The sequence below is a fragment of the Mesoplodon mirus genome, assembly GCF_964341445.2.
Source record: "Mesoplodon mirus genome assembly, chromosome: 5".
Lineage (NCBI taxonomy): Eukaryota > Metazoa > Chordata > Mammalia > Artiodactyla > Ziphiidae > Mesoplodon > Mesoplodon mirus.
In genome coordinates, this window is record NC_138980.1 from 128,339,742 (window position 1) to 128,363,870 (window position 24,129).

At 35.5% G+C, this 24,129-nt stretch overlaps 1 protein-coding gene across 4 annotated transcripts in view; it reads right to left on the reverse strand.

The window, feature by feature from the left end:
- The window catches only part of BDP1 (BDP1 general transcription factor IIIB subunit), a 94,629-nt gene that overhangs the window by 59,277 nt on the left and 11,223 nt on the right, over positions 1-24,129 (reverse strand). For 3 of the 4 annotated variants that reach the window (XM_082620470.1, XM_082620469.1, XM_082620472.1), the window contains exons 8-14: positions 15,393-15,447; positions 12,391-12,534; positions 9,958-10,239; positions 8,933-9,080; positions 4,914-5,072; positions 1,881-2,040; positions 123-214 (exon numbers count right to left, since the gene is read on the reverse strand). In XM_082620470.1, coding sequence (XP_082476596.1) covers positions 123-214; positions 1,881-2,040; positions 4,914-5,072; positions 8,933-9,080; positions 9,958-10,239; positions 12,391-12,534; positions 15,393-15,447 — 1,040 coding nt within the window. The remainder of the gene's footprint in view (positions 1-122; positions 215-1,880; positions 2,041-4,913; positions 5,073-8,932; positions 9,081-9,957; positions 10,240-12,390; positions 12,535-15,392; positions 15,448-24,129) is intronic. The other variant, XM_082620471.1, reaches the window with a different exon arrangement.

Here is a 24,129-nt window from a genome sequence, read left to right on the forward strand (position 1 = left end):
TAGTTATAAATGGACTTAAGTACACTAGCTGAAAATAAAATGCAGACATTATTAAGTAGAAAATAAGTCATTACAATCATTCCTAAGAGTTACTATTTTTATTCTATTTCCTAAATACTTACTTAGATGCAGTGTCAGCTTCTGGATTCTCTTTCTCTTTATTCTCCATTCGAGAAATACCAAGTGTATTCATTTTATCCGTTTCCACATGATTCTATGAATTTAATTTTTAATATTTAATCTACTTAACATAAAGTTCAAGCTTTGTAATAATAAATGGAAATTAAAACAATAAAATTTCACTTTTTTGTACTTCTAATTATTAAAAGAGTTGTTAAAATCATAAAGGCAGATGAGAACCTTTTAAACATATAATCTCATACGTCACTGATAGAAGCACAAATTGGTATATCCTTTCTGGAAAGCCTTTTGCCAACATGAATCAAGAACTTTAATAATGTTCATATTCTTTGACCCAGTAATATCATTTCTAAGACTCTACTCTAAAAAAATATCTAGACAAAGATTTAAGTACAAGGATGTTCACTGGAACATTATGCAAAACAGCAAATGCTGTAAACTGACAAAATATCCAATAATGAATAAATGGTTAAATAAATTCAGTTATACCCATTGATAGAATATTATGAAGTCACTAAAAACCATGTTTTCAAAAGATATTTAATGATATGGAAAAATATTTATGAAATGTTAAAATACTAGAGAAGGATACAAAAGTGAATTAATACTACTACTCAAGAATGTAAAAGAAAAGCTGGAAGGATATAGTCTAAAAGGTTGGTTGCATGTAGATAATAAAATTAACTTTTGTTTTAATTTTTACATGAATCTGTATTTTCCCAATTTTCTAGAATTTAAAAACATCTCATAAGATTATAATAATATAGTTATATTATTAAGATTAAAAAGATTTCATGTAAGAGGGAAAAAGACTAAAATTTAAAAAATTATTTTAGCAAAAATAAAACATTTTTAATAATATAATGCTGGCAAGGATAAAAGGAAACAGGAACATTCATTTAATGCTTAAAGCAATGTAAATAGATTCTGGTTTTGTTTTTTGTTTTTTGTTTTTTTTGGTCACAGGGCTTGTGGGATCTTAGTTCCCCAACCAGGGATCGAATGTGGGCCCAGGCAGTAAAAGCGTCCTAACAACTAGACCTCCAGGGAATTCCCAAGATTCCTTTTTTTGACAGTTTGACAATGCCTAACCAGAGCCAAAAAATATTTAAAATTCTTTGGCACATTAATCCCACCACCTCTGGAAATCTATTCTTTGCCTGTTCACAAAATTGTTTGCTTTTATTTACAAGGGTTAAAAAAATGGAAACAACCTAAACATTAGAGAAATGGTTTGGTAAATTAATAATAATGTTAACCTGATGCAGCTATTAAAAAGATCAATTAACCCCAAGAAAGGTAAATGGACAGTTTCAGAGAAAAATGTTTTAAATGTTATATATGGCTAAAAACTACAAAAATGTTTACTTCCATAAAAAGAGAAATAAAGTTTATGAAGGACAAACAGAGGAATATTCTGTATATGGATAAGAGGGATGTGGTTATAATTTTATTATAGCTGGTTTAAAAAAATATTTTGAATAAGTATTTTATATAAGTAAACAAAAGACATATTTGTTACTACTAAGGATCTTTGAAATGATATATCCTATATTCTAAAGAAAATGTATACAACATGAGACTAGTAAGACAAATTTAATATTAATGTGTGAAGTTCTCATATCTTGGCTTTACTATTGGTAACATTACTTTGTAATTACAAGTTAAACTTTTTATTCCAAACTATTTAGAAAAAATACTTTATAATTTTAATTTCCATTAAGTCTCTTATTCCATACCTTTTCAACTGAAGTTTCTGTATGTAAACTCTTGTTCTCTGCATCTGTTTTCCCTTGTGAAAGAACTGATTTCTTCCCAACTGCCCTTGATAAATTGGGTTTAGGTCTCTGGAGTCGTCCTCTTGTCATCAGTTTAATACTTTCTGTTTGATCAGTTCCCCTAGAAAATTAACATTATTTAAATTGTACCAACATGCAGGCATATTCAAAAGAAATTCTAGAAAATTCTTAAAAAATCCATTCACAGCTAGAAAAGAACTCCTTTAAGCTTACCTACAATAAATGTAGCAAAGAAGACTGAACAAGAAGAGCAATGAAGGGTAACTCATTTGTTTTATCAGATGTTAAAAATACACTACTTAGCAGAAATAATTAAAATATTGTGGTACTAACACATGAATAACAGATAAATGAAACACAAAAGAAAACTGAGATGATGACTCCAAAATACATGATTTTAGTATACAGTAAAGTTAGCATTTCAAAATAGAATAAGATGACCACAAAAATAATATATTTTTTAAAATAAATGTTAAATTAAATTAACGGTGATGGGAAAACTAGTAATACTGGGGAATAAAATAAAATTAGCTCCATTCCTTGCACTGTACTCACAATATATTCTAAATGGATCTAAGATTTAAGTGAAACCATAGAGAAAACATGAATGAATTCTTATGTAACTTTGAGGTGGAGTAAGCCTTTCTAAAACTTGATTAAAAGATCAGGAGCCATAAAAGAAAAAAAAAAGGAGAGAGATCTGACAACATAAAAATCAAAAACTTTTACATGGCCAAAACATATGTCATAAGTCAAACTACAAACCAAGAAAACATGTTTTACAACTCATATCACAAGGCTAATAACCTCTCTAAAATGTAAAGACCTCATACAGAACAATACCAGTAACTCATTAGAAAACTGGACAAAGGATACAAACTCACAAAAAAACAAAATAAAAATAGGTTTTAAATGTGAAGAGATGCTCAGCTTCACTCCCAATAAGAAATGTACAAATTAAAAGTAGAGCGAGCTGGACTTCCCTGGCAGTCCAGTGGTTAAGACGCCGCGTTTCCAACACAGTGGGTGCAGGTTCAATCCCTGGTCGGGGAACTAAGATCCCACATGCCGCACAGCACGGCCAAAAAAGAAAAAAAGAAAAAAAAGATTGAAAAAAAAAAAGTAGAGCGACCAAGCACAAATGTGAAAAGATATTAAGAATCAGAGAATCTGAGGGGAATTATATACAGATGTTCATTGTTCTTTTGACTTTTCCTTAGGTTAGAAAAATTTTAAGTAAGCAACTGAAGGGAAAAAATAATAATAGAATTATCTACCCCTGTCAGAAAAGGAGGAGTGGGGTATATATACTATACTGTGATATTATTTTATTTTATAATCTATCAAGACTGGCAAAAGTCCAAGTTTGATAACACTGTTGGTAGGGAGCCATTTCTTACATTGTTAGCGGGAATATAAACTAGAATAACTGCTATGGAGAGCATTTTGGAAGTATCTATCAAAATCATAAATGTATAAATGTACACACACTCACATACAAATGTGTCCTTTGAGCTAGCAATTTCATTTTAGGAACTTTCCCTACAAATAGACTGGCACAAATGTGAAAGGACAGAGGTATAAGTTTCTAAGCATTGTTTGTAAAAACAACATATATAGCCATCAACAGGGCACTGATAATATAAAGTGTGATTCATCCATACAACAGAACACTATGCAACTATAAAAAGAATAAAGGTCTTTAAATAAAGATATGACGATATAAGATTAAAAAATTACAAAACGGTATTATACTATGCTACCATTAGGGTTTTAAAAAGAGTAAAATATATATAAACTTTATGTATTTGTATTAGCTTTAATGTCTTTTTTTTTTTTAATCTCTGAAAGACTAAGAAATAAATAACACTGGTTACTTGTTAGGGTAAATAGAGACATGACAGGAGGGACACTTCACTCTATACCTTCTTACACTTTTGGATGTTTGAATCACAGGAATATATAGCTTATTCCAAAGACCAGTTGAAATTTTTATTTAAAAAAATAAGTTTGATTCTCTGGGATCTCCCTGGTGGCGCAGTGGTTAAGAATCCACCTGCCAATGCAGGGGACACAGGGTCCAAGCCCTGGTCTGAGAAGATCCCACATGCCGCAGAACAACTAAGCCCGTGCTCCCCAACTACTGAGCCTGCACTCTAGAGCCCGTGAGAAACAGCTACTGAGCCCGCGTGCTACAACTACTGAAGCCCGCGTGCCACAACTACTGAAGCCCACACGCCTAGAGCCCGTGCTCCGCAACAAGAGAAGCCACCACAATGAGAAGCCCGTGCGCCATAAGAGTAGCCCCTGCTCGCTGCAACTACAGGAGGACCATGCACAGCAACGAAGACCCAACACAGCCAAAAATAAATAAATAAAAAATAAATTTAAAAATCATCTCTAAACAAAAAGTGATTCTCAATGTGACTATGCTTTACTGAAAATAAGAATTCATAAACTAAACTTTTAAGCCGATATGAGGAGTTATGAAGGAGATAAAAAGGAAGTCTGAACTTCTGAGATATCTTTTCAAAGGGAGATTCTTATGGTGCTTTTATTGTTTTTAGTGAAGATATTAATTTAATCAGTATTTTCATACTAGAAAACATAATACATAATCTCTTTAAAGTCATCAATATCAAAATCTACTACTTTGACAACAGGTATGAAAAATAACTCAAACCAAGTAAAAGTTAAATCTCATAGCAAATATTTAGGCTTCCAAATTATTTTAGAATTTCATCGTAAGTTACCAGTTTGCTATAACTCGTATCACTAAGATAATCTTTCTATAATGAAATATAAAGTGAAAAACCTTAATGTCACTAAGACCACAGTACAATTACATATTAAATGGTCTACAGTCCTCTCCTAATCCCTAAAGGAAACAACATTATTATCATTTTTTAAATGATAATAAATTATCAAAATTTTGAAAACAAATTTTAAAATTCTACCATGTAAAATACTTACGATGCTTTATCTTTTAGGTCAACATTTCCTTCTTCTGTACAACTACTCTCAGCATTATTCACCTCACACAATGCTCTAATTCCACCTTCTGATGAAGGCAAATATGAAGTGCTTGATTCTGAGGTCTCAGTTGCTACTGATACGGCATCTTGTTGACTACTACAGAAATGAAAATGTATCAGGGGAAAAGAACCCTTAGTAATGTACATTTTATACTAATTATTTAAAAGATTTTAAAAAAATATACAAAGTCAAAACTCGTAAGATGATCCTTCATATCACGGAATAATCAAAATGGATATTTTGGTTTCTCTATGATCCTCCTTGCACCATGTTATTAAAACACTGTATCTTAGGAGATAATAACAGTCACAAATGAACAGGGAAAGTGCTCAAGAAGTCACAAAATGAAAAACTCATAACTACATGGGGTTCACAAATCAAACGTATGTGTAAAATCATAGTAATGCTTAGGAATTATCTTTCATTAAAATTTTGTATTGGCAGTCTTTGCTTTGCATGGTACTGTGTTACCCAAGAGCCATGGAAATCGAAGACACAGTTGCAACATGCACAAGTTGCAGTTAATGCTGTAGCGTGCAGAGAGGACTGCTGTACTAGGAAATACTTCAACTAACAATAATATAAATGATGGCCATGTGCTAACGAGCACTCAGTTTCAACACAAATTCACATTTCGACATGCTTTGTTTTTTTGTTCCTTTTTTCTACTGGGTGTTTGTCTTTTCCCAGCACTCTTTTTATATTCTTTTTTGGTTAGATGTTACACATAAAACCTCCTAATCAATAGCTTGCCTTTTACTTTCTTCATGGAGCCTTTTGTCAACAGAAGTATTTAATTTTACTGCAGTTGAATTTATCAATTTCATCCTTTAAAGTTTGTGCTTTTTATGTCTTAAGAAATCCTTGACATCACAAAAATATTTTTCTACATTTTCTCCTAAAAGTTTTAAAGATTTGCTTTATATATGTAGTCTTTAATCTATGAGGAAGTTAGTACATAGGGTAAAATAGGGATCTACTATTTTCTTTTTCATATCTAAGCACCATTTAATGAATGGTTAATTCAATCTTTCCCACTAATTTCTAATGCTACCTGCCATTTAAATGACGCCTAAATTTCTCCTCCTAGATTCTACATCCAATTTTCCTCTCAGTCAATTTGTTTGTCCTTTTCCAGTACCACACTATTTTAATTACTCTAGCTTTAGAATAAGAATCAGCTCACTGTTTTACAAAACCAACTGGTATTTTAACAGTCATTACAGGGTAGTTTTCCCCCCTAAAAAAAACATCAGTATTGTTTAGTGCATAGTCTATGAAATTAGTTGTGTCTCTGAGGTCAGAATTTAGATGTGTGTCACCCAGCAAGTTAAGGGCCTGAGGTCTATGGCTTGGCTTCAAAGAAATTATTAATCTTCTGAATTGTATGAATAAATTGGCACAGGTGCATGTAGGTATTTTTCTACATGAGAATAAATGGCTTTCATCAAAATTTTCAGAAGAGGGTACATGCCAACCAATGGAACAGAACAGACCCATGCATAAACAGTCAAATGATCTTTGACAGGGTGCCAAAACTATACAATATGAAAAGGATAATCTCTTCAGCAAATGATGTTGGGAAAGCTAGATATCCATATGCAAAAAAAGAGAAAATGGACCTTTATCTTATACCATACACAAAAGTCAACTCAAAATGGAATAAAGATTTAAAGGTAACACCTTTATTTTTTTTCTTTTTCAGCTATGCCACGTGGCTTGTGGGATCTTAGTTCCCCAACCAGGGATTGAACCCAGGCCCACCGCATTAAAGGTAACGCCTTAAAGTATAAAATGCCTAAAGGAAAACATGGGGGAAAGCTTCATAAGATTGGTATTGGTAATAATTTCTTGGACATGACACAAAACGCACAGGCAGGAAAAGTAAAAATAGACAAGTGGGACTATATCAAACCAAAAACTTTCTGTACAGCAAAGGAAACAATCAAGAGTCAAAAGGCAACCTATGGAATGGGAGAAAAGATTTGTAAACCATATACTGGATAAGGGCTTAATATCCAAAATATAAAAGGAACTCCTAGAACTCAGTAACAGGAAAACAAATAACTCAATTTAAAAACTGGAAAAGGAATTGAATAGACATTTCTCCACAGAAGACATACAAATGGCCAACAAGTAATATTTAAAGATGCTCAAGGGACTTCCCTGGTGGCGCAGTGGTTAAGAATCCACCTGCCAATGCAGGGGACATGAGTTTGAGCCCTGGTCCGGGAAGATCCCACATGCCGTGGAGCAACTAAGCCCATGCGCCACAACTACTGAGCCTGTGCTCTAGAGCCCGTGGGCCACAACTGCTGAGCCCGCATGCCGCAGCTACTGAAGCCCACATGCCTAGGGCCCGTGCTCGGCAACAAGAGAAGCCACTGCAATGAGAAGCCCGCGCACCACAACGAAGAGCAGCTCCCACTCGCTGCAACTAAAAAAAGCCCACGTGCAGCAACGAAGACCCAACGCAGCCAAAAATAAATAAATAATAAAATAAAATAAAGATGCTCAACATCACAATCATCAGGGAAATGCAAATCAAAACCACAGTGAGGTATCACCTCACACCTGTTAGGAACTGTTATATTATACTAACATTACTTTGTAAAAATATATATGTAATTAAAAATATGTATTAATTAAAAGATATATATTAATTTTTTAGAAAAACAGAAAATAATAAATGCTGGCAAGAGTATGGAAAAGGTGGAATTCTTATCAACTGTGGGTGGGAATGTAAAATGCAGCCACAATGAAAAACAGTATGGAGGCTCTTCAAAAAATTTAAAACAGGGCTTCCCTGGTGGCGCAGTGGTTGAGAGTCCGCCTGCCAATGCAGGGGACACGGGTTCGTCCCCCGGTCCAGGAAGATCCCACATGCCGCGGAGCGGCTGGGCCCATGAGCCATGGCCGCTGAGCCTGCACGTCCGGAGCCTGTGCTCCACAACGGGAGAGGCCACAACAGTGAGAGGCCCGTGTACCGCAAAAAAAAAAAAAAAAAAAAAAAAAAAAAAAAATTTAAAACAGAATTATCATATGATCCAGTAATTTCCCTTCTGGGTATTTATCCAGAAGAACTGAAAACAGGGTCTCAAAGAAATATCTTCAGTTCCATGTTTATTGCAGCATTATTCATAATAGCCAAGAGATGGAAACAACCTAAATGTCCATTGACAGATAAATGAATAAACAAAATGTGCTATATACTTACAATGGAATATTATTTGACCATAAAAACAGAAATCCTTCATATGCTACAACATGGATGAACTTTGAAAACATCATGCTAGGTGAAATAAGCCACTCATAGAAGGATAAATATTTATGATTCCACTTACATGAAGTATCTAAAGTAACCAAACTCATAGAAAGTAGAATGGTGGTTACCAGGGGCTGGGGTAAGGAGGAAATAAAGAGTTACTGTTCAAAAGATATAGAGCTTCAGTCATGCAAGATGAAAATGTTCTAGAGATTTGCTGTACAACACTGTGCTCATAGTTAACAACACTGTACATTTTAAAAACTCATAAGAAGAGCAGATCTCATGTTATGTGTTTTTTACCACAAGTAAAAACAAACAAACAAAAAAACTGCAGCAGGATACATCACATTCAACTTGCTGAAAACCAAAAATCAAGAGAAAATCTTTATAGAAAATGATAAACCCATGCAAACATTAACCACAAGAAAGCTGTAGTGGCATAGCAGTCATCAGAACAAAGAGCAATACCAGAATGATATCACACAAATGATAAAAGGGTGATTTCACCAAGAAGATACAACAATCCTAGATATGTATACACCTAACAAAAGAGCTTCAAAAGACATGAAGAAAAACAAATAGAACTGAAAAGAGAAATAAGCAAATTCACAATTACAGGTGGAGATTTCACACTCCTTTGGTAACTGATAGAAGATGTAGACAAAGTGAGTAAAGATACATAAAATACCTTGGTGAAAGAGCAGGGTCAGTTCTTTTCTCAGCCTTTTCATTAGAGGATAGACCCACAATGTCATCTGTGTTCTGTACACCGGGAAGCTTTTGTTCCTTATTGCTTTCATCTTCATTTATTTCAGGACTTAAAGACAGGCATTTATCTATTAATACAAAATGCATATTATTATAAAAATGATAGCAAAAACATATATATTTAAAGCACAAAGGAATTTACATATAACACTGTAATGTAATGATTAAGAAATTATTCCAAAGTCCAATTTCTTAAAAGTTGAGCTATTCTGCTTTATATGTAATGTCTTTACTACTAAGCCACAAAGAGCATATTATGATGCTTATAAATCACACTATGCTATCTATCAGGATTCACTTATTAAAATCTTATTGGTGAAGTTGAACCACATAAAACTTAAATTCTACAGAAAGGTTGTTCTGGTCTGTTACTATTTTTTTTCCTCTCTTTACTTGGTTATCTGCTTTAAGTAATCTATATGTGAATTCTTCAAGAAAGAGACCGAGACTTCCCTAAACTCTTAGCTCTCATTCCCTAGTGACTCACAAGTGTCAAAATGTCTGTATTCTAGGGAGTTTTAAATAAGAAAAATGAGAGGAATACTTATTCTAGTACCTTTTATACAAATTAAACAACTTATTTTGGGTTCATAGAGGTGCTCTGTAGAGGCAGAACATGAAAACCTGTGATTTATTAACAGACACAATACACGTTTAATTATATGCACATGACTTAGAATAATTGTTAATGTGAGTACATAGGAGGTAACACATCTCAGAGACAAACTTGAGAGAAATATCCCCCCATTTCACTCTTTTTTTAATAAACGTTTTTTCTTTAAATTAAAAGTAAAAGGGTTTAACACAGTACCATGAATACAGAACCAATAAATAAGCATTATTAGTTGCTACTATCCAGAAGAAAAGTAGTTAAGTTATACATCATATTAGTGTACATGTCTTCACAAGTAATATAGGGGCTATTAAAATATGTAATACACTTACTTTTGTGTTTTTCTCCTTTAGAAGAGCCTGGCTGAACAGTGGCATTTCCTGAAAGATTTACCTCTTGTTCACTACCTTCATCCTGATTCTTTCTTCTCCTTTTCTTTTGATTTATATCTTGTTCTAATGCATTCTGTTCTGAATCCTGTCCTGATAAAGTCAGAGACTGTTGTTCTTCTTCAACTGTCTGAGCATCCTTTTGAGATCCTTCTGTGTCTGAAATTCTAGTGCTCACAGACTCATCTGGATTATCATTCACTCTTTCACTGGCAACTTTTTTCACTTAAAGTAAGAGAAATTGTTATAAATATAAAAACAGCCTACAGAAAAATTCTTCAAGGTGGAGAAGATAAACACTTAAGGATGTCTAGCGAAAATTTAAAGACAACCTAAACTGTCCAATAGAGAATGACTAAGTAAGTTATAATATATTTATGCTATAGAAATCCATGCAGCAAATAACAATGAGGTAGGTTTGTATGTAGTCATGTACAAGATTTCAAAAAATATTGTTGCCTTAAAAAAAAATCTAGTTGCAGAACAATATACACAGTATCACCACACTTTTATTTTAAGAAAAACAATTACATATACTCTAAGACACATACACATATATAGGCATAGAAAAGAGTTTACTAACAATCATCCCTAAGAAAGCTAAGACTTTGAGGGCAGGGTACAAAAGAGAGTTCAAGTATTTTTTGTTTTTCAATGAACAACCTTATTAACAAATATTTTTAAACAATTTCTAGTGCCTTTTTTTGAAGACATATTAATAGTTAACTGTATCAAAAGATGAAAATAATGAATTACATTTTAAAAAACAAAAATAATAAAATGTTATTTATTTTTATTCAAAAAAAGTCAAAACAAGATTTTAAAACTAAGAAAATATGCTAGATTTCTTTATCAGAATAATAATCAGCAATTTTTAAATTCTGAGACTTGTAACAAAGTGCCTGAAAAGTTCTCACATTAAATAAGATATAGTGAGTTACTCATGCTATCACTGTAACATAATAACCACAAGATTAGTGATAGATTAATATATCTATTTTAATTTCCCAGGGCTATGTACGTAAAAAAAATGACTAAAGAATGAAATAACTTTGCAGTTATCAATACTACTTTTAAAAAGATAGGGGCACTATGCTCTAGAAAAAGAAGTTCTATATTGGCTCTGTGCAGAAGGAGTTAACAAAGCAGGCCTCACTGCTCTCCTTTGAAAGGCCTCCTTAAAAGGCTGGCCCTTGGGCTGTGTCTGGAAACTTGGGTTTGGGGAGAGTTCCCACCAGCCTAACTGACAAAAGGGGCTCGCTATACCTAAATTGTTTAAACAAACAATGTGGTTTATGCTGAACAAATGCTCTCCTTTTGGGAGTTTTGAATTCTGGTACATTCCAGGAAGAAGGTATCTACATGACCAACCTCTAATAAAAATCTTGGGTGCTGACTTTCTAACAAGCTTCCCTGGTAGACAGCTTTTTACATACCTCATTCCTACTTGTTGTTGGGGAATTAAGCACATCCTGTGTGACTCTACTGGGAGAGGATTCTTGGAAGCTTTATTTCTTTTCCCTAGACTTTGACCTATGTGCCTTTCCCTTTGCCAATTTTGCTCTGTATACTTTCATTGTAATAAATCTCAGTTGTCTGTACAACTATATGCTGAATCCTGTGAGTCCTAGCAAATAATTGAACCTGGGGGTGCTCTTGGGGTCCCCCTACACAGGCTCTCACAGTTGTCGCTTGAGTCCTGCCTGTACCACTACTAAGACTGTGAGACCTTAGGAAAAAATGACTTAGGATCTCTGAGGTTATTTCTGGGTTATTAAAACAAAAGGAAAGGGGCTGGAATGTATAATTAATATATAAGGTTCCCTGTAGTTCAAAGATTCTTTAAATTATGTGATTATAGCTAAACATTGTCCTCAGATCAGAATTCAAACAGTTAAGAAAATATAAGCCTAAAAATAGAAATACCCAAATATAAACAATTTCCTACCTGGTACAAGTCAACATTAACCCTCAGAAATAAGGTGTGCTCAAACAACACAGTTGAGTCACAAGCCCAAAGTATTAGAGTTCCTTTTTTTTTTTAGACTTTTGTGCCAGATTTGTTTTACAGAGAAAAATGATAATAAGTAACCAAACATGACACCCCAATATTCTGATGCTCCTTTATTAGCTACAACTATGCCCTCAATGCAAGAAAGATGTCAAATAGCCCAGCCATCCAATTACAAAATTTAAAAGGGAGTTGCTGTTTGGGGCCAGATAACTAGAAGATTGAAGAAAAATCAATTCCCTCCAATCGGATGTCCTGATGATCTCAACTACCTGAACTACATATGAACACCCTAAGACTTGAGGGACAATATTGCAAGCCTATTATTATTAAGTAAAATAACACACTTTCTTTTAAATAAATACCTTTTACATTTTTCCGTGATTTAGAGGACTTCTTCTCCTTTGAAGTCTGATTTTTAACAGATTTTTGTTTTCTTTTCTCTTCTTCAGCAAGAACTTTCTGAAGCAAATGAGCAAAAAAATCGAAGTCAAAAGGGCGCTTTTCCTCTGTTTAAAAAAAAAAAAAGAAACTTCAAGTTTTTATTTTAAAAAAAGGAAAAGAACTTTCAAGTTTTAATTTTTCTTAAGTATAACATCAAAAGCGAATGGGCTTAGCAGGAGAACGGACAAAGAACTCTAATCACTATAGTACAGTCACACAACAGAACACCACTGAGCAATAAAAACGAACAAACTATATTAGTTTAAAAAATAAAAAAAAGAAAAGGAACTACTGATACAAGCAATAATATAGGTGAATCTCAAAAACATGCTGAGTGAAAGAAGCCAAACATAAAAGAGTATATACTGTATGATTCTATGAATAAGATGTCCTAGCACAAGATAAACTAACCTATGACGATTCAAATGAAAATAGTAGTTGCCTGGGTCAGGATTAGGAGTGGAGATTGACTAGAAAGGGAAAGAAGTGGCCCCGCTGGAGGGATGAAAATGTTCCATGGCTTGTTTTGTGTGGTGGTTACACAGGTGTACTCTTTGTCAAAACTCAAACTATAAATTGCACTGTCCATAATTATAAATATACTTTTTTAAAAGGCTAGGATGGGGCTTCCCTGGTGGCGCAGTGGTTGAGAGTCCGCCTGCCAATGCAGGGGACAAGGGTTCGTGCCCCGGTCCGGGAAGATCCCACATGCCGCGGAGCGGCTGGGCCCGTGAGCCACAACTACTGAGCCTGTGCGTCTGGAGCCTTGCTCTGCAACAAGAGAGGCCGCGATAGTGAGAGGCCCGCACACCGCGATGAAGAGTGGCCCCCGCTCGCCACAACTAGAGAAAGCCCTCGCGCAGAAACGAAGACCCAACACAGGCAAAAATAAATAAATAAATAAATAAATAATTAAAAAAATAAAATAAAATAAAACAAAGAAGGTAAAGATTTAAAAAAAAAAAAAAAAAAAAAAAAGGCTAGGATGATTAAGAAGTCCTCAAAAACCTATCCACCACTTTATGTCCTCACTTTGTACAACTCTTTCACTATTAACTCTTACTCTTCCAAATATCAGCGAAGAGGATAGTAAATGAATATTGATCAGGACCACTCTCACTAAATACCTATTAACAGTATTATATCAGAAAGAGTAGTCTATGAACAAACCAGAATGAATCCACTCCAGGAGTCAGTCAATCCTTGCCTCAGCTCTATGTCTACAAATACAGTGAATAAAGAGGGGTGAATACAGGGAAAATGGTGCTCTATATACATAAGCTCCAATATTGTTTTGATTACAAGATGATTACAAGATGGCCTCAGAAAAAGAGGTATATACCAAAACAAAAATAAATTAGCCTCAGGAAACTAAGCCCAAACCTGAGATTCTTGAAAGCCCTATTTTATTGTGGACCCAGCTTTTTATCTGTTCTGACCTTCCACACAAATGATTCTGAAAAACACAGCACTAAAATAATCCATAAAGTTCTCAGAGGAATTAAAAAGATAAGTTCTAAAAAACACCATTTGGGTTTTTTTGTTTGTTTGTTTTAACAATTTCCACTACAAAGCATCAAACAGTGAATTTTAAAGGTATAAATCTACCTTTAAAATCATCTACCTCTGTGTCTACTCATAAAATAAATGTACATGCTATACAATCTAAGTACCTCTCTTTAGAATTTTTTTCTAAGATTAGCACTATGGCAAATGAACACTGAATACACTTATTAACCATGAAATGTTGGTAATTATATTCCAAACAAAGAATACAGGAACTACTTTAAATAGTACATTTAATTCTGTTTTTCTTTACAGATCCCTTGATGTAGTTCTCTGGACTTAAAAAGAAACAATGTTCATTTTAATGAGGCTATTAGTTAAAAGCTGAAAGGTATACATCATTACTTCAAATCAAGTCTAAATTCAAACGTCACCTCTTCAGGGGCTTCCCTGATGGCACAGTGGTTAAGAATCTGCCTGCCAATGCAGGGGACACAGGTTCGAGCCCTGGTCCAGGAAGATCCCACATGCTGCAGAGCAGCTAAGCCTGTGCGCCACAACTACAGAGCCTGGGCTCTAGAGCCCACGAGCCACAACTACTGAGCCTGCGAGCCACAACTACTGAAGCCCGTGCACCTAGAGCCCGTGCTCCACAACAAGAGAAGCCACCGCAGTGAGACGCCTGCGCACAGCAACAAAGAGTAGCCCCCGCTCGCCGCAACTAGAGAAAAGCCCGTGTGCAGCATCGAAGACCCAATGCAGCCAAAAATAAATAAATAAAACAAATAAATTTATTTTTTAAAAAAACATCACCTCTTCAGACAGAACTTCCCTTAATACCCAATCTAAACACCCACCCCAACTCCCTCTTTTTTCTTCTTAGAAATTAATCACTATCTGAAATTATCCTGCTTACCAATTATATTCCTCCTCCACCCAATTAGACTTAAGGCTCTAAAAGCAGGATTCTCCATCTGCCCTGTTCACCATGATATCCTCAATGCCTACAACAGTGACTAGCACACAGCAGGTGGTCTGTATTACTGACTGAATGACAGACTTACCACAGTAGGTAAGGAATCATCTATAGTGTAATATCTTCCAGAAACAATTAACTTCTTCTTCAATACAGTTCCCCCAGAATAAAGAGCACTTAGAAACAGTATCTTCAGTCCCCCTAATTTCTTGGACTCAGAACTCTGCTTACTTGCTTTTTGATGTTTTAGCTATTCCCTTGCCTATAGATCTGTATCAACTGCCAGACCTGAACTGCTAAAGAGAAAAATTTCCAGTCTTACTCTTCCTATGACAATATAGGGATGAAACAAATCTAAAACACACTGGAACCAAAGACAAAACATTGGTCATTTTTTAGAATCTCCAAATGATTCCTTGTGAAAGAGGTCTTAATACTTACGGAATGCTTTGTCTATTCTCCATCCATTTGTTTTCTCTTCACGTTTAAATTTATTCTGTTAACAAAACAAAACAAAAACCCTTTGGTAATTTTCTCCCATTAAACAAGTGCAGATTATGTCTTTAAAAAAAGCATCAAAATAAAATTCTTATAATAACATATGATTCTCTAATAAATAATACGTCTTTGCTAATAGGCGAGTTACTTAAACCCTTACCTTTTAAAAAATAGAAATGAAAGATTTATACTGAGCTCTGTGCTCCCCTTTATGATCAATAACATGAATTAGCAATGGAAACTGGATTTACAGAGGATAGAAAAAAAATAAAGTCAACTAGCATGGAAACAGATCAAACTGTAATCAATTAAGCTAAACAGTATTAACTCTTTAAAAACTAGTATATTCATATCAAGTTAAACTTCTTACATTATTATTCTGTTTTTAATGGCATGGAGGGGAAACTGTAAAGAAACAACTAAGCAAAATTTTGAAGCAGGCCAAGTTTATGTTTAGAAACTTCTTTATATTAAGGGACATTTCCTCATGCTTTTCTGAGTACCAAAGAGCCCCATTCCCAATTCCACTCCAGATTACCTCCTTTAAGATGGAGATGGTTAAGGTTTAGGGTTCAATGCATCCTAAGGTCATTAGAAAGTCTGAGGGCATACACATACACAAACACACCCTGCAGGAGGGAACGATCAGCCAGTCTCTCCCTTCTAGAGATCAGTGGTCTAAAAGCTTTTAGTAAAAATACAAAAATCGTTTTATTGAAAAAAAAGAGAGAAAATTCACACAAAATAAAGAATCTCTTCACGGCCCCCTTCTTCCCTCCAAAAGAAACTACCCACTAACCTGACTTTATATTTTTTAATTAATTAATTTATTTATTTATTTATTGGCTGTGTTGGGTCTTTGTTGCTGCGCGCAGGCTTTCTCTACTTGTGGCGAGTGGGGGCTACTCTTCGCTGCGGTGCACAGCCTTCTCCTTGCGGTGGCTTCTCTTGTTGTGGAGCACGGGCTCTAGGCACTCTGGTTTCAGTAGTTGCGGCACGTGGGCTCAGCAGTTGTGGCTCACAGGCTCTAGAGCACAGGCTCAGTAGTTGTGGTGCACAGGCTTACTTGCTCCACGGCATGTGGGATCTTCCCATACCAGGGATCGAACCTGTGTCCCCTGCATTGGCAGGTACATTCTTAACCACTGCACCACCAGGGAAGTCCTAACCTGACTTTAAAGCAATCACTTTCTTACATTTCCTCACTGTTTATCATCCAAGTGTACATCCTTAAGCTCTACAGTTTAGCCTTTCCTATTTTTTTAAAACTTCATGTGACTAACATCTTTCAACCTACAGATTATCCCTCTATTCCATTCTTTATTTTTCCTCATAAAACTTATTACCAAGTAATACAGAAGTTTTCAAGGAAGATCACCTTTCTCCCTTAAAAGATCATATTATTCTTCAAACATTTCCTCAAAAGTTAACAAAAGTCAGGTCCACATGTAACAAAAGTCACATAAAAAGTGACAGACTACAATCACTAAATTAAACATCCTGAGAGAAATACCAGTAGGCTTTAGGCTTTATTCAATTCTAAAACATTGCTACATCATATTTTACTTGAGAATATAATCCAGAACAATTTAAAAATTTTTTGAAGAATGTATTGATGTTAATCATTTTTTTTTTCTGGCCACCCCACACAGCTTGTGAGATCTTAGTTCCCAGACCAGGGATCAAATCCAGGCCCTAGCAGTGAAAGCACAGAGTTCTAACCACTGGACCACCAGGGAATTCCCTGATATTAATCATTGAATTCATAGGCAGGAACCCCTGTAGGCCAAATTCCACAATTATAAAATAAATCCCATAATTTCCATCTCTGGCCCTGACAAAAACTGGTAACGAGCTTGTTCCACATATCCAACCCAACATAAATAACTTTAACACCAAACAAAATAAGTGCATCAACTATTTTCAAGCACTAGACAATAGGCAGAGCAAGACTACAATCCCACAATCCCAGAGAGAAGGGAAACACAAAAGATGTACCAACGTTCACCCTGGCTGTCTGCCTGGGCTAAATTTCCTAACCAATGAAAGAGAGAAAAGGGCCAAACAGAGAACAGAGATCCTACTGAGCTGAGGAAGTAGATAATCTTTAGAGGCTGGGTTCTACAGAGAAGAGAGCTATTTAAAGAGGAGTCTCACAAGCCTGGTAGAAGTATCTCATAGGCTGTTGGTCTGGGTTGCATATGCCCAGAGCATAAGCTCTAGTGGAGAACAGCTATTACAGGGACGGGAGCAAAAAGAAGATACGAGAGGTCACGTAACATAGTGAGATGACAGGGTTCTTCCCACATGAATGGAAAGATTTTGTTAACATCCAAACATCCACCTCAGACACCAGAACAGCCACCACTTAGAGACAGGGATCACACCCTAGAGTAGCCTTTCTCAGTTGAGGTTCTAGCATGAGAATTAAGCCCTAATGCCCTAAGGGATATACTACATGTAATGAATCACCTTCTTTCCTGTACACCTAGAATGGTGTAATAAGACCACCCTTAGAAACAATTAGAAAACAGTAACAAATTATTTTCTGTAGTTCAGGTGAGAAACCTAGAATAAGGACCAGTCTTAATAAAGCCTAAAACCAAGTCTTGGGAAGAATAAGGAGAGTTGGCAATATATTAACTGCCTTCTAGAACTAAACACTCTTTAAAGGAAAAAAATACAAAATAAAAACAAACATAATCCAGACACTGTGCAACATATCCACAATGTCCAACATGCAACTGAAAAAAAAAATCCACAAGACATGAGAAAAGACAGGAAAATGTGATGCAGTCAAGGAAATAAAAAGAGTCAACAGAAACAGATCCCAATATGACCCAGATGTTGAAATTAGCAGATGAGAAAGTTAAAGCACCTGTTATATGTTCAAGGATTTAAAGGAAAATATGGAATGAACAGATACAGAAATCTTAGCAGAGGAATGGAAACCAAGAAAAATAACCAAGGTGAAATTACAGAAATGAAAGGTGTAATATCAGAAATGAAACATTCACTGAATGGGCTTAACAGCAGACTGAAGATAGCAGAAGACAGGATCAGTGAACATATAAACATGATACCAGAAACTAACCAAACGGAAATAAAGAAAAAAGACTGGGAAAAAAAATGGACAGAGCTTTAGTAATCTGTAGTACAATTTCATGCAAACTAACACAGGTAAGCGGAGTACCAGAAGCAGGGAACAAAGCAGAAAAAACATTTTTAAAAAACAACTCTTGGGCAAATCATAAACAAACTGCTGAACACCAAAGTTAAAGAAAAAATCTTGAAAGCAGTCATAGAAAAGCAATTCATATATATGTATAACTGAATCACTCTGCTGTACAGCAGAAATTAACACAACACTGCAAATCAACTACACTTGAATAAAATAAATTAAAAAAAAAAAAAGAAAACCTTAAAAACAAAAAAGAAGGGCTTCCCTGGTGGCGCAGTGGTTGGGAGTCTGCCTGCCGATGCAGGGGACAGGGGTTTGAGCCCTGGTCTGGGAGGATCCCACATGCCGCGGAGCAACTGGGCCCGTGAGCCACAATTACTGAGCCTGCGCGTCTGGAGCCTGTGCTCCTCAACAAGAGAGACCGCGATGGTGAGAGGCCCGCGCACCGCGATGAAGAATGGCCCCCGCTTGCCACAACTAGAGAAAGCTCTCGCACAGAAACGAAGACCCAACACAGCAAAAAGAAATTAATTAATAAACTAAAAAAAAAAAAAAAAAAAAATTAAAAAAAAAAAAAACAAAACAAAAAAGAAAAGCAATTTATGACATGAATGACATGAGTGATGGCTGACTTTTCATCAGAAACACTGGAGGCCAGTGGACAATGGAATGACATTTTAAATGCACTGAAAGGAAAAACTATCCAACCAGACTTGTATACCTAGCAAAAATGAGACTAAAAAAAGTCTTTCAGAAAAATGAAAGCTGAAAGAATCTTTAAACAGCAGATAGGGTATTCAGAACTACAAGAAGGAGTGAAAAGCATCAGAAATGGTAAACATGTGGCTAAATATTAAAGACTACAGTTGACTCTTGAACAACCTAACTTTGAACTGTGTGGGTCCACTTAAATATGTGAATTTTTTTCAATTGTAAATACTACAGTACTACACAATCCGAGTTTGGCTGAATCCATGGATACATAACTGCAGATACAGAGGAATCGCAGATATGAAAGGCCAACTATAAGTTATACTCAGATTTTTGACTGCAAGGAGGATCGACATTCCTAACCCCTGCATTATCCAAGGGTTAACTGTAGTTTCTTTAATCTACTAAATTTCTGTTAAAAACAAAACACTCTCTAAGCTAAAATAAGTTCATGTGTAGTGGGGTTTATAAGTAGAAGTAAAACATGTAATAGAATGAAGGATGGAAGGTAAATAGAATTCTTCTTCTAAGAGGATATTATGTAAAGAGTAAAAAGGTACAATAGAAATAAAATATAATACTAAAAAAATTTGATTAACCCCAAATAAAGCAGGAAAAGATGAGTAAAAAACAGATGGAATGAATGGGAAATAGTGAGCTGGTAGACTTAAACACAGCCATATCAATTATCACATTAAACATAAACGAACTAAGTTATTAACAGAGATGTAAAACAGACATTTTGCTTTATTTTTATCAGGGGCAACATAAGAATACAATGAACATTTCCTGTAGATACAATGAACCTATCTACAAAACAGAAACAGACTCATAGATGTAGAGAACAGACTTGTGGTTGCCTGGGGGGTTGGAGGGTGGGGAGAGGGATGAACTAGGAGTATGGGGTTGGTAGATGCAAACTATTACATTTAGAATGGATAAACAACAAGGTCCTACTGTGTAGCACAGGGATCTATATTCAATATCCTGTGATAATAAACCATAATGGAAAAGAATGTCTCTATGTGTATAACTGAGTCACTGCTGTACAGCAAAGATTGGCACAGCATTGTAAATCAACTAGACTTCAATTTTTAAAATAAATAAATAAAAATAAATGAGTGTGCCAAAAATAAAAAAGAAAAGAAAAGGAAAGGAAAAAAAATGGATCAATCTAAAGAGAGAAACACAAATCTGCAATTGTGGTCAGACGTGTCACCTCTTCTCTCAGTAACTGACAGAACTAGATGACCCCACACCCAACAACTACAGAACATACATTCATTTCAAGTGCACACTGACCAAGGTGAGAGTATGATAGGCTTTTTTTTTTTTTTTGGCCATGTGGGGGCATCATGTGGGATCTTATAACCTGACCAGGGATCGAACTCACACCCCCTGCAGTGGAAGTACAGAATCTTAACCACTGGACCGCCAGAGAAGTGCTGCAAGTATGATAGGTTTTAAAATAAATCTCAACAAATTTCAAAAAGCTTGAAATCTTACATATTATGTCCTTTGACATTCAGAATGTCAAAGAAAAGAATAACAGTAAGATATTTAGAAATGTCCCAATGTTGGAAATTAAACACACTTCTAAACAATTGACATGTCAAGGAAGAAATCACAAGGGAAGGACTTCCCTGGTGGCTCAGTGGTTAAGAATCCACTTGCCAATGCAGGGGACACGGGTTCAAGCCCTAGTCTGGGAAGATCCCACACGCCGTGGAGCAACTAAGCCCATGCGCCACAACTGCTGAGCCCATGTGCCTGGAGCCCATGCCCTGCAACAAGAGAAGCCACCACAATGAGAAGCAGGTGCACCGCAACGAAGAGTAGCCCCCACTTGATACAACTCGAGAAAGCCCACACGCAGCAACGAAGGCCCAATGCAGCCAAAAATAAATAAATAAATATTTTTTTTTAAAAAAGAAATCATAAGGGCGACTAGAAAATATTTTTAACTGAATGATAATGAAAACAGTGTGTCAATATTATGGGATACATTTACAGCTTAGATGAAAATGTATAGCTTTAAATTTCTACGTTAAAAAAGAAGGGTTTAAAATCTATGTTCTAAATTTTCATCTAAGGAAGCTAGAAAAAAACAGAGAAAATTAAACCCAAAGTAAATACAGGCATACCTTGAGGATATTGCAGGTTCAGTTCCAGACCACTGCAATAAAGTGAATATCGCAATAAAGTAAGTCACACACGTTTTTGGGTTTTTTTTTTTTTTTTTGGTTTCCCAGTGCACAACAGAGTTACATTTACATTACAGTGAAGTAGTCTATTAAGTGTACAATAGCATTATGTCTAAAAAAACAATGTACATACTTAATTAAAAAATATTTTATTGTTAAAAAATGCTAATCATCATCTGACAATGCAGATGGTTTACCACAAAACTTCAATTTGTAAAAAAAAAAACGCAGTATCTGTGACGTGCAATAAAACGAGGTATGCCTGAAGAAGGAAAGAAATGCTAAAGAGTTTTTTAAAAACCAATGAAAACACACAAACAATTGAAAACAACATAGCTAAAAGTTGGCTCATTAAAAGACTTTTGGAAGTCAAAAACCTTTAGCAAGACAAGGAAAAAGAAAAGAGAAAGAAAAATCATTAATCAATGAGATATATCACTATAAATCCTACAAACATTAAAATGGTAAGTGAACAGTATGCAATTTTTATGCCTATAAATTCAACAACTTAGCATCTAAACTGACACAAGAAAAAACTGAAACTATAAATACCCCTATATGTATTAAAGAAATTGCATTTATAATCAAAACCCTTCCTCCAAAGGAAACCAAAGGCCCAGATGGTTTCACTGGTAAATTCTATCAAACATTAAAAACAGGAATAATACTAATCTTAAACAAATTTTCTCAGATAACAAGAGGGAACACTTTCCAACTCATTTTCTATGACCACCATAACCTTGGTACCAAAAACACAAAGACACTAAAAGAAAATGATGAACCAATACCCTCATGAACAAAGATGCAAAAAATCCTCAAGAAAATATTACAAAAATCAGCAACATATACAAAGAAGAATACAGTATGACTAATTGGGATTTATCACAGGAATAGAAGGTTGGTTCAAAGTTTGAAAATCAAGGACTTCCCTGGTGGCACAGTGGTTAAGGATCCGCCTGCCAATGCAGGGGGACATGGGTTCGAGCCCTGGTCCGGGAAAATCCCACATGCCACAGAGCAACTAAGCCCGTGAGCCACAACTACTGAGCCCACATGCCACAACTACTGAAGCCTGCGCGCCTAGAGCCCATGCTCTGCAACAAGAGAAGCCACCACAATGAGAAGTCCACGCACCACAACGAAGAGTAGCCCCCACTCACCGTAACTAGGGAAAGCCTGTGCATAGCAATGAAGACCCAAGACAGCCAAAAATAAAATGAATAAAATAAATAATTTTTTTAAATTGAAAATTGATGTAATTCACTGGTCCATTTTTACTTTTTTATACTTTGCCCAAAGACCTGCTGGGACCACACTAAACTTTTAATGGAAGAGTATAAACTGCTTCTAAAAGAAATAGTCTACTGACAAACTTATCATTAGTCACATCTGAGGGCTCCCCTATACGATCAACTTCTAGCCTTCACAGAACTTTAACATTCTGTTCTCCTTACATCAGAGATCAACATTTAAAAAGGAACATAAAGAATATAAAAAATGCCTCATCTTTTGCAGAAATAGCATGACTATTACACTGTACACTGGTTCCCAGTAAATTAGTCCATGCCTAGTCTAGTTCAAGAAAAAAAAAATTTTTCTTAAAGGTCCCTTTAATTAATGAAAGAAAAAGCCCATGGTTAGATAAAAATCTCACTATGAATTAGAAATGCACTAGAGCAACATGGTGTGCACTCAAATGCACTCCAACCCAGGAAACTGGTAATGAAGTTTATCAGCAAAAGGAACTATAAAATAGAGAAAGATCATTCTTTTAGGCATATTAAAGCACTAATTGATTAACATCATTGCTGTTGTTAATAGTATCACTGGAAAAAAAAAAATAGTATCACTGGTTGCCCCCAAAGTTAAGGTGGCCTAGGAAAGCAACGGTTAGACCAGATATTGAGAACTATATAACTCAGCATGTTCTCTTCCTAGGAAATTCAGGATATATTTTGTGTTCAAAATCTACCCTTAACCCAAAAGATCTGGTACATTTACCTCCCCTTTTCATTACCTAACTCTTCTTTTATCTTAGTTTCACTTGCTTTATTGGTACTCCCTCAAATCCATTTTAGAAGTAGGAAGATATAAATAAGAAAATATAATACTCAGGTTAAAGAGATTGTACTCATTTTCTTTTATTATTTTTTAAAATTTATCTATTTATTTGTTTCTTTTATTTTTGGTTGTGTTGGGTCTTTGTTGCTGCGCGCCGGCTTTCTCTAGTTGTGGTGAGCAGGGGCTACTCTTCGTTGCAGTGCACAGGCTTCTCATTGCAGTGGCTTCTCTTGTTGCGGAGCACAGGCTCTAGGCATGCAGGATTCAGTAGTTGTGACACGTGGGCTCAGTAGTTGTGGCTTGCGGGCTCTAGAGCGCAGGCTCAGTAGTTGTGGCACATGGGCTTACTTGCTCCGCGGCATGTGGGATCTTCCCAGGCCAGGGCTCGAACCCGTGTCCCTTGCATTGGCAGGCAGGTTCTTAACCACTGTGCCACCAGGGAAGCCCTGTACTCATTTTAGAATTGAGAAATACTACATTACTTTTTGAGCTATAAAGGACAGATGTACCAAAAACACAGTAG